The sequence below is a fragment of the Genypterus blacodes genome, unplaced genomic scaffold (assembly GCF_046128005.1).
Source record: "Genypterus blacodes isolate CSIRO-AG114 ecotype Tasmania unplaced genomic scaffold, CSIRO-AGI_Gbla_v1 ptg000260l_1, whole genome shotgun sequence".
Classification (NCBI taxonomy): Eukaryota; Metazoa; Chordata; class Actinopteri; order Ophidiiformes; family Ophidiidae; genus Genypterus; species Genypterus blacodes.
This window is the reverse complement of record NW_027467053.1, coordinates 709087-720921: the sequence shown is the minus strand read 5'-3', so window position 1 is coordinate 720921 and position 11835 is coordinate 709087. Positions and strand designations below refer to the sequence as shown.

At 42.6% G+C, this 11835-nt stretch overlaps 1 protein-coding gene across 1 annotated transcript in view; it reads left to right on the top strand.

Annotated features, from left to right (window-relative positions):
* The first annotated feature begins 10995 nt into the window (after positions 1 to 10995).
* Positions 10996 to 11835, top strand: part of LOC143017026 (transmembrane protein 185-like) — a 36844-nt gene continuing 36004 nt past the window's right edge. Inside the window, exon 1 of the mRNA XM_076171636.1 lies at positions 10996 to 11275. Within this exon, the coding sequence (XP_076027751.1) occupies positions 11238 to 11275 (38 nt within the window). The 5' untranslated portion in view covers positions 10996 to 11237. The remainder of the gene's footprint in view (positions 11276 to 11835) is intronic.

Genomic DNA, 11835 nt, shown 5'->3' with positions numbered 1-11835 from the left:
GAAATAAACAACCAAGACTACGTCTATCTCCGTCTCCAGTCTCGTTGTTTCCTTCCCTACACTTACTTACTTTGTTGTATATTCATTCTATTAAAATGCAACTGTAAACCTTGTAACTGTAGATTCCCTGTTGATTTTGTGTGTAACTCATTTGAAGTCAATCCTTATTTCAAGTGGAAAATAAACAAAATCACACCTGTGTATGTTTCTAATCTTCCGTCTGCTTTGCTTTGCCCGTGTTAGAATAGAGCCTCACTCGTTCTGTGTTGTATAACGTTAGAATCTACATCTCCTCTCCCTGCAGAGCCTGTGACCCTCAACATCATAGAGTTGTAGAAGGATGGGAGGAAGGAAGAGTAAACGATGATAAGGGTTAGAAAAAAGACTAGACCAATACAGTTATATTATAGAATTGTGCATTTGTTTTGTATCCGAAATACAATGTTGTGTAGCAGTGTCAGCAGTTGCATATGTAAGATAACATTTCCTTTTACACTTAGCACTGCTAAGTGTAAAAGTGTCTGCTAAGTTAGCAGACACTTTTATTGAAAGAGTCATAAATGAGATGTGATAACTACAATACATAAGCCACCAATAGTAACATGCGATGTGATTCCTTCCCAGTGCCACTGACCCTTCACAGCAATGTTTGCTGTTTTTCGCAAGAGTGTGGCCATTGTCCACAATCATTTCACTCTGCTCAGCTTGGATCCCGTTAGTCTTGTATGATCTGTGCGCAGCAAAGTCAATATTGACTTAACTGTCAGCCTTGGTGCCCAGAAGTACAGCAGCAACCAGCGTTTTTTCACCTATATCCATCCCAGAGTAGATCAATTGTCTCAGCCTGTTTGACGCAGGTATCAACAGGTGTCAACATCTGATCATTAATTTTAACATTTATTGTGCAAACAACAACAACTTTGAAAACTTCATCAGCAAAAGAGAACACAACAGAACATGAAATATGAACACCTTTGAACCAACAATGACAGGGCTTTGAATATGTTTGAGAGAAACAGATAGATTGAGAGAGCGAGTGTGAGACTGTGTGCGTGTGTTCAGTGTCACTTTAGTTGACAAGCATGCGATGTGATTCATAACCAGTGCCACTGACCCTTCACAGCAATGTAAACTGTTTATCACAAGGGTGTGGCCATTGTCTACAATCATCTCATTCTGCTCAATTCGGATCTCGTTAATCTTTTATGCATCGAAGTCAGTATTGACTTTTACGATAGCATTGGCGCACAACAGTACAGCAGTGAACGGCGATTTTTCACTTACATTTTTTTAAGACACCTCAGGGGTATTGTGTGACGCAGGTATCTGATGATTTGCCCCAACATTCTCTTTCACGGTGCCACCAGCTATTGCAACAATGACGACAAGATAGCAGAAAGTAAACTAAATCTAAATGTGAATAACATTAATCACTACTATACTACTAACACTTGAACAGAATATTTAGTAACACTGAAACAAACCACACAAAGCTTAAACACAACGCCCCAAGGCATCCTAGGAAGTACTCCCCCAAAGTCCCAACACAAGGCACCAAATTCACCCTTCTTCTACACAGAGCTGTTACTCTAGCTTTTCCATCCAACGAACTTTGATCAATTGCATTAAAAATTGCGTGGCAAAAAAAGCCACGCACATAAAAACTGCTATAAAATCATCATACATCAATATTTTTTTCTACTTTTTTTTCATAAATCTCTTAAGCAACTTCTGAGCTGCTCAAAACTACCAAACATTCAATAATTTTCAGGATTTTAACCCTTTCAATGCCTGTTTAACTACTTGAAGGATGTCATTATTTATGACAAAAAAAACACAAAAGGTCATTATTTTCCATAAACTAAATGGTAAATGGATGGGGCTTTGGTGGTGATTAGAGTCTTGGCTGTGTCAAAGATTAGTAGTAAAATTGATTTGATTGCATTAGTATTTTTTATGTAGTATCAAATACTCACACTGGACACCCTCGAGGCAGAAATGGCACCATTGACTTCCATTGAAACCACATTTTCTGATCTCTCTGCCACTCCTTTATAAAACCATATATTCTCTAATGTCAGCTTTTCATTATGAAGAAAAGTGGTGATAATTGACTAAATATTCTGTTCATAACAGTGATTAATGTTATTCTCATTCAGACTAAGTTGACTTTCTGTTGTTCTCATTGTTGCAACAGCTGGTGGCACTTTGAAAGAGAATGTGGGGGCGAATCATCATATAGCTGCGTCACGCCTTTGTGGATTTAATGACAAATTCACTACCCGTGCATAATGGACTTAGGAAACTGCTGCATTGGATCATCAGGAAACAGCAAGGTGATAATGGTGGACACTCTTACCACTGATGGAGGAAGAGTAAACGATGATAAGTGAAGAGGACACAGAAGATCCTGCTCATCCTACTACTGGGTGGACAGCAAACAATGGGCAAGTCTGGTCTCCATCCCATGCCGAGATGCTGCGTTCCATCCAAGCACCCACCGGCACGATGCCAGCGCCCACAAGATATGCCATATCCAGGATTCACCATGTGGCATCATCTTTTGACCTTTTCTTTACTCCTGACATGACCCAGCTCATTGAACAAATGACAAATCTACACGGGAGGCATTCAGTGTTTGGATGGAGTGATGTGGATGCCCCAAGAGACAAAAGCCCACATGGGACTTCTCATCCTAGCAGGTGTGTGGGCCCGTGTACAGCTGCTGCTGCTGCCATACACACACACACACACACACACACACACACACACACACACACACACACACACACACTCCCTCTCTCAATCTATCTGTTTCTCTCAAACATATTCAAAGCCTGGACATTGCTGATTCAGATTGGTTCATATTTCGTGTTCTGTTCTCTTTTGTTGATGAAGTTTTCAAAGTTGTTGTTTGCACAATAAATGTTCACATTAATGATCAGATGTAGACACACAAACACACACACAGACACACACACACACACACGCGCGAACACACACACACACACACACACACACACACACACACACACACACACACACTCAAAAAAGCCTAGGTGCATAAACAAACAAGCAGTCGTTTTTGTTTATAAGCACAGCAAAGGCAGGAGGCTCCTCTTCACAGATACATGTCCACACACACACACCTGGCACACACACACGCAAAGAACTTATCTATCTAACAATGGGCAAAACCCATGTTGCGCCGCACGACTCAGTTGTTTCGCACCCACATCCTCTGTCACACTTCAACCAGCTCTTACAACAATGACAACAACATAACTGAAGGTGAAATGTATCTAAATGTGAATAACATGTATAACTACTATACTACTAACACTTGAATAGAACTGTACATCTTTTATTTCACCACCACCTCCACATACAACACAGCAGGTAGACTGAGAGAGCAGCATGTAAACCACAGAGTGACGCTGGCTCAGACGCTCACACGTCTCTGTCCCTGTACACCACCTTTCATTCCTCTCATGTGTTCTGTTACAATTGCCAATATGTTTTATATCTTTGTTTTTCCCCTGTCTGATCTCTATTAACTGTATTATTTATCAAACTACTTAACTGGTTTAGTATTCTTTCTTCACACACGTCTTATTGAGATGCTGCAGCCCCTCTGCTTTTATTCTAACAAACATCTCACACCGGAAACTATAGCGCTGCGATAACTGGACAGGGATTCACTGAAGAGGTGCAGGAATGTCGGAGTGTCGCCGGCTACATGCAGAGTACAGCGGTTACATTTCATGAGACGTTCCTGCCACAAGCATGCCGCTTTGTGTTTACTTTGTATACGTCACATGTAGGCGCTGAAATTGAAGTGCAGGGTTATGGCAGCAGGTTAATGCTTCTTACTTACTTTGTTGTATATTCATTCTATTAAATTGCAACTGTAAACCTTGTAACTATAGATTCCCTGTTGATTTTGTGTGTAACTCATTTGAAGTAAATCCTTATTTCAAGTGGAAAATAAACAAAATCACACCTGTGTATGATTCTAATCTTCTGTCTGCTTTGCTTTGCCTGTGTTAGAATAGAGCCTCACTCGTTCTGTGTTGTATAACGTTAGGATCTACATCTCCTCTCCCTGCAGAGCCTGTGACCCTCAACATCATAGAGTTGTAGATGGATGGATGGAAGGAAGAGTAAACGATGGTTAAGGGGGAGAAGAAGTAAAGACCAACACAGTTATAGAGAAATGTGCATTCACTGTGTTTCCAAAGTACAGCGTTGAGTGTTGGCGGATGCAAACGGAAAGTAACATTTAACACACACACTTTCATTCAAAGAGACATAATTGAGATTTGAATACAGCAACACACAAGTAAACATCTGGTCCAGCGCCCAACAAGAGAAAGTGTCAATAGGAGAAATTTGTATTGAGTGTATATTTATACTTTTAAAGTAGAAGAAAATACAGTCATGCCAAAGGTAGGTGGGGGGGGGGGGGGGGGGTTACATTACATGGCATTCTGGCAGACGCATTTATCCAAAGCGACTTACATTACATTAACACCCTTTGCAGAGGGGGGAGCAAATGGAGGTTTGGTGCCTTGCGTAGCCAGCAGTGTATGAACGCATAGCTCTCTCAATTCCCCACCTTGTACTTCCCCAGCCATACAGTCAAATGAATTATGATGACCCTGTCGCTACCACGGTCTAGACTGCTATTTCATGTTTTACACAGTTATTCATATGATTTGTTTCACTCCCACATCCTCTTTCACGGTGCCACCAGCTAGCCTGCTGGTTTACATAATGAACATGTGGGCTCTTTATCTCCCTGACATCAGATTAAAGCATGAGAAACCCACACAATCATCAGGTGGCTCAATATATGTGGCCGTTTGAAAGAGGGTCAGGAGGTCTAGAGGAGCTCAATGCTGTTGAAGCAGGAGATCCTTTGCTCTCAGCTTTAGGCGCGCCTCTGCGACGCCACCACAGAGAAACTATTACTGCTGTGAGGGTGATGGTGAGGATGACGATGACGATGATGGCCCACGTCGGTGTCTGTTCAGTGCTGCACTGTGTTGGCTACCGAGGACAAGAAAAGAAGGAAGTCAGTTTAAAAACTGCAAGTTTGATACTTAGGAGTCCCGGACAGCGATGATCAGATTCATACTGTGATCCAAACTAGAACTGCAACACCAGCAGTTCTAGTGAGCTGTGGTTTGTGGCTGGTGAGGCCAATGACTCTTTCAAAGTCAGATTTATAGATTTATAGATTTATCTTAATATATGAATTCATTATAGGAGTTTCAATTCACCATTTATTTGGCTGCTAACTGGATATGTTTCAGATCTCATATCAACATGTGTACACACACATATAAGATATATTAGGCCAAAGAAGAACGTTAGATTTATAGCGGCTCTTCTTCTGCACCCTCTGTGTGTCAAGTTTCCCGTCGCTATTCCACAATTCTTACTCATTCAACACAAATGAAAGTACAACCACCTGCATCAGCCAGACCTAATGTGTTGTGAACAAATAGTAATATTATTTGATTATATAATTATTAATTTGGCTCTGCCTCCCCTAACCGCACGCCCCTGCCCACTGCATAAGTGTTGTGTTCTGGTGCGGACGGCACTTACCGGGACAGAAACGGTTAAGTTGGTCGGTTCGGGGTTCGCGGTGACCGTCAGCCGCACGGCACCGACCCTGTGTTCCTCCCTCGCCTCCCCACGATAGCAGAAGAACACGCCTTGATCCTCCGGCTTAGTCCGAAACACCTCCAGAGACAAGTCCCCGTGTGCGGCACCATCCACAGACACGCTCCTGTTAAACCCAGCCCCGTACCCGCGCCCCCCAGACTTGAGATCAAGCTCAAACACAAGCTTGTCGTTCCTTTTCCATCGTATAAACCCCGCAGAAGTTTGACCCACAGTATCGTGGTAACATGGAAGTTTGACGCTTTGCCCAACAGACGCTGTCACTTCCACGGGCGCCACGACCTCCAGCTGGTGGAAGCTGAGGATGTGGCCAGCCCCGCACCTCAACTCGTACACCCCGTTATCGTTAAACGTCGTGACCTTGAGGGCGACAGCAGAGCCTGGAGCGACCTTGTCTTTGTACCCGTGTTCTGGCTCCCAGATCCCGTCATGAAGTCGAGCCATCGGCGTCTGGACATCACCCGGTGAGCGGTGAACCAGCGTGGTTTCTGCGCCGTGCGGGCAGATCTTCAATCCCGGGAAGGTAAAACCATCTCCTAACATCACCTGCGCGAACTCAGCAGACGCGTACTCAATGTAAGAGCATAGGAGCAATACAAGAAGCACATTTCTAAATGCCATTGTCAGCAGCGACAGAACAGCAGACAAAGACCTGTACAGGTACAGTGAGCGTGCGGCACACAGGTTTATATAGGATGTGGAGAAGTGGGAGGGCCTAAAATCGAACATGATGGGATGTGGCCTACGAGAGTTAGGCCGTATCCCACATTTTGAAGGGAAGTTCGGTATAGGTTGTGGAGAAGTGGGACGGCCGAAAATCAAAACATAGGCTGTGGCTTACGGGAGTTAGGCCACAGCGTGTGGGCTGATGGGCTGTGGCCTACGAGAGATAGGCCACACGCTGATGACACGCATGATGTGTCATGCAAAACTGAAGCATCGGCCCTTAGAGCCGACGCTTTGCTCAACAAACGCTGTCACTTCCACAGGCGCCACGACCTCCAGCTGGTGGAAGCTGAGGATGTAGCCAGTTCCGCACCTCAACTCGTACACCCCGTTATCGTTAAAAGTCGTGAACTTGAGGGCGACAGCAGAGCCTGGAGCGACCTTGTCTTTGTACCCGTGTTCTGGCTCCCAGATCCCGTCATGAAGTCGAGCCATCAGCGTGACCGGCGAACCAGCGTGGTTTCTGTGCCGTGCGGGCAGATTTTCAATCCCGGGAAAGTAAAGCCATCTCCTAACATCACCTGCGCGAACTCAGCAGACGCGTACTTAATGTAAGAGCATAGGAGCAATACAAAAAGCGGAGTACTGGATGACATTATCGGTACAGGCAGGGATCCGACCGCAGGAAAATAACCTGTGTGAGAATGGATCGCTGCGCGCACATTTATTTAGGAGGCAAGAAGAAGGGAATAGAGCGTCGCTGCATGTGACCGTGGTTTGGTTGAATTCCTCATCAAAGAGAGGATAAACTCTGGCAGGAAATCCGGTGTTTTAGATCCGGTTTAAATGCTCTGTCTGTCCAGTCTTCCAATCAGTAGGTCTGTACCGGAGGTATCAAATGATTCGCACCCGCGGTGCCACCAACTACTACAGCAAGAACAACACAACAGAAAGTAAACTAAATCTAAATGTGAATAACATTAATTAGTACTATACTACTAACACTTGAACAGAATATTTAGTAACACACCACACAAAACTTAAACACACCGCCCCAAGGCATGCTAGGAAGTACCACCCCTTCCTAGCATGGAAGGAAGAGCCTCTACAAATATAACGCTCTTCCTTGTTCTGATATGTATATGTACATAGCCATAGACGATGATGGCCCACGTCGGTGTCTGTTCAGTGCTGCACTGTGTTGGCTACAGAGGACAAGCAAAGAAGAAAATCAGGAAACAGTTAAAGAACTGCAAGTTTGATACTTAGGAGTCCCGCACAGCGATGATGAGATTCATGCTGCGCTCCAAACTAGAACTACAAAACTAACAGCAGATCTACAGTGACATGCGGTGTGGTTCGTGGCTGGTGAGGCCAATGACTCTTTCAAAGTCAGATTCATAGATTAATCTCAATACATGAATTCAATATAGGAGTTTCAATTCACCATTTATTTGGCTGCTTCCAAATTATTAACTAGATATGTTTCATATCTCATATCAGCATGTGTACACACACACATACAGTATAAGATACATATTAGGCCAAAGTCAATACAAATGAAAGTACAACCACCTGCATCAGCCAGACCTAATGTGTCGTACAAAGTGAACAAATAGTAATATTATTTGAATATATTATATTATCATTAGTTTGGCTCTGCCTCCCCTAACCGCACGCCTTATTGTTTTATTGCAGACAGCAACAGCATAACACAACGAACTCACACACGTAACACCTGAAGTGTAATTTCTTCACCGTATATCATACAGGCAGAGACAGTATAGTGGTAGAACAGCACCGCCATCTACTGGTAAAAATACTGTATAACAACACTCCCACTTACTTTTACAATAGGATTAACAAGTCCCCTTAATTTTCAAAAAAACAATAGTTTTACATTGTTTTTCAGGAACTCTTTTTCACATTTTCACACTCTTTTTCACTGGAGTGATTCACAGGGTCCTTCGCGATTTCGATGGCTCCTTGGTTCCATGATCACTATGGACATAGACTCCACTCCTAGATCACTCAGTAGTCGTCTCAGATCCCTTCTTGAGCTGATTGACTGAGTGCGATGTACTCCGCTACTGCTGTTGAGTGCAACTGTTGCTTGTTTCTTGCTGAGCCAGCTCCTCCACTCAGAAGAAAGATGTTGCCTGTTGTTGACCGACGAACATCCTGATCTCCAGCCCAGTCAGCTTCTGAGTATCAGAGTCTGACTTCTCATGCTTGAGAGCAAAGTTCACTGTTCCTTTTAAGTATCGAAGTATCCTCTTTACAGCAGTCAGGCCATATCAGACACTTATATATGATTTGTTTCACACCTGCATTCTCTTTCACGGTGCCGCCAGCTATTACAGCGATAACAACATAACAGAAAGTAAACTAAATCTACATGTTAATACCATTTATTACTTTATTTTTTTAGATTAGATTAGATTCAACTTTATTGTCAATGAGCAAGTACAGGTACAAGCCAATGAAATGAAGTAGCATCCAAACAGAAAGTGCAAAAGTGTACTATTATATATACAGAATACAGAATATATACAGACTATATACAGAATAAACTATATACATTCTATATACATTCTATATACAGAATAAACTATATACATTCTATATAATATATATACCATAATTATAAATTAATAAATATATAAATAAATAGTGCAAAGTGTCTTAGTGCAGTACGGATTTGAAATGGAAATGATCAGTGCAAACAGAAAGTTGTGCAAATTGCAGTTGAGTGCAAGATGATGCTAGAGGGAGGATGGAGTTGAGTGGAGTTGAGTGGGGCAATGGAGTGGAGTTCAGCAGGGTCAACGCCTCGTAGAAGAATCAAACCACTTAACTGGTTTAGTATTCTTTTCTTCACACACGTCTTATTGAGATGCTGCAGCCCCTCCGCTTTTATTCTAATGAACATCTCACACCGGAAACTATAGCGCTGCGATAACTGGACAGGGATTCACTGAAGAGGTGCAGGAATGTCGGAGTGTCGCCGGCTACATGCAGACTACAGCGGTTACATCATGAGACGTTCCTGCCACAAGCATGCTGCTTTGTGTTTACTTTGGATACGTCACATGTAGGCGCTGAAATTGAAGTGCAGGATTATGGCAGCAGGTTAATGCTTCTTACTTACTTTGTTGTATATTCATTCTATTAAAATGCAACTGTAAACCTTGTAACTGTAGATTCCCTGTTGATTTTGTGTGTAACTCATTTGAAGTCAATCCTTATTTCAAGTGGAAAATAAACAAAATCACACCTGTGTATGATTCCAATCTTCCGTCTGCTTTGCTTTGCCTGTGTTAGAATAGGGTAGATGGATGGAAGGAAGGAAGAGTAAACGATGGTAAAGGATGAAAAAAGTAACAGTTATATAATAGAAAAGTGCATTTATTGTGTATTTGAAGTACAGTGTTTGAAGACACGTATCAGTGTTGGTAGTTGCAGATGTAAGGCTATGTTTACATTTACTTTTAGTCATTTAGCTGACACTCTTATCCAAAGAGACATATCGCATTCAAATATGAGATTTAACAACACACAAGCAAACATCTGTTCCAGAGGGCAACAAGAAAGTGCCAAAAAGAGAAATTCTTGTTGTGTATACATAATTTTTTTTTAATAGAAGAAAATACAGTCATGTTAAGGCTAATGTGTATAAAAGCTTCCTGCTGGCTTACATAATGAACATGTGGGCTCTTTAGCTCCCTGACATCAGATTTAAGGTGTGCACATCATCGACCATGATGTGCAAACCAGAGCTACAGTGACATGCGGTGTGGTTCGTGGCTGGTGAGGCCAATGACTCTTTCAAAGTCAGATTTATAGAGTAATCTCAATATATGAATTCAATATATGAATTCAATTCACCATTTATTTGGCTGCTTGCACATTATTAACTGGATATGTTTCATATCTCATATCAGCATGTGTACACACACATATAAGATATATTAGGCCAAAGAAGAACGTAAGATTTATAGCGGCTCTTCTTCTGCACCCTATGTGACAAGTTTGCAACAGAATATTTAGTAACACAAACACACCACACCAAGCTTAAGCACACCGCCCCAAGGCATGCTTGAAAGTACTCCACCCCCCATAGTCCCAACACACGGCACCAAATTAACCCTTCTTCTACACAGAGCTGATACTCTAGCTTTTCCATCCAACGAACTTTAATCAATTGCATTATACACACAAATTACTTTTAATAAAGGTATGCTCTTGTATTTTTCTCGCCGACTGTATATACTTTCATTTGTATTGAATGAGTTGAATGGAGATGTGACTAAATATTTAAAGAAATGTTAAGGTAGGTAATAAAGACAGAGATTGAAACAGGTAAACTAATCACGGCGGATTACTGGCTAGGGTGAGAATCAAACGTGTGACCGTGTGATCAACATCTATGTCATGCCAAGGTATATAGAAATAGAGGAATAGGCTTTTTACATATATGCTATGATATACACCAACATGTTAAATTTTTGTGATGGAGGATAAGGTTAGAAAAACAAAATTTCTTCGCTTTTTCTCTCCCTTTTCCATTTGATCTCTCCGTTCTTCTCCCCCTTGTGTCCCCGCTGAGTGAGGTCAGACTAGGCCAATAACAACCCGACTGGTTGTCCAATCATCCCCGTGTGATCCATGAGGAAGTGTCCGCCCCAAGCTCCAAGCATCACTCGTACGGTTTGCCTCGACCATACTGCCAAAACAAACGGGGTTATCGGGGCAGTAAACCGAGCACAGAGACCCCAAAAGCGCCATAGAGCCGCGATGTGTAGCTAACATGACTCAGCAGACGAGCTAATGCAGACGCTAAAGAGCTAACCAGCTAACGAGCCTGGGTTTACGCCATGAATCTGAGAGGCCTCTTTCAGGACTTCAACCCCAGGTAAGCTTTGCGCGGATACGTTTGTTTTGTGTAAAATGTGTGGGGTTCAGTTTAGTCAGTATGTTTTACGCGGTGCTACGTTCCTCAGATTATCGAAAACAACCATTTTGAAGTCAAGAACGTCAATGCTAGTCAGCTGGTGAAGCTAGCTAAAGATGCTAGCAGATTTAGCATAGGTGTTTGCTAGCCCCAGTCGTGTTTACGTTGGCGGTAGTCGAGTTAACATCAACATAAAGCGATACATTTCCGTAGTCGGTGTGGGGTATTTGTACATTTAGCTGGTAATTTTTACGGGCAGCCATGGTATAGACGCTAACGTTAGCGCCGATCGGCAGGCAGGTTGAAAACGGAGTTAGCCGTCGAAGCAGTAGTCAGTTTAGTTCTCACTTCTTAACAAATGTCCTTCTTTTCTTTAATAAACACTTTGTAAAGTTGCTTAATGTACAAACAGTTGACCAATTTGACCACCTTGTGTCCGTTAGCACACACACCATTGTGAGTAAACATTCTCCTCCGTTCGCAGTAAGTTCCTGATCGACTCGTGTCTGCTGCTGTTCTCT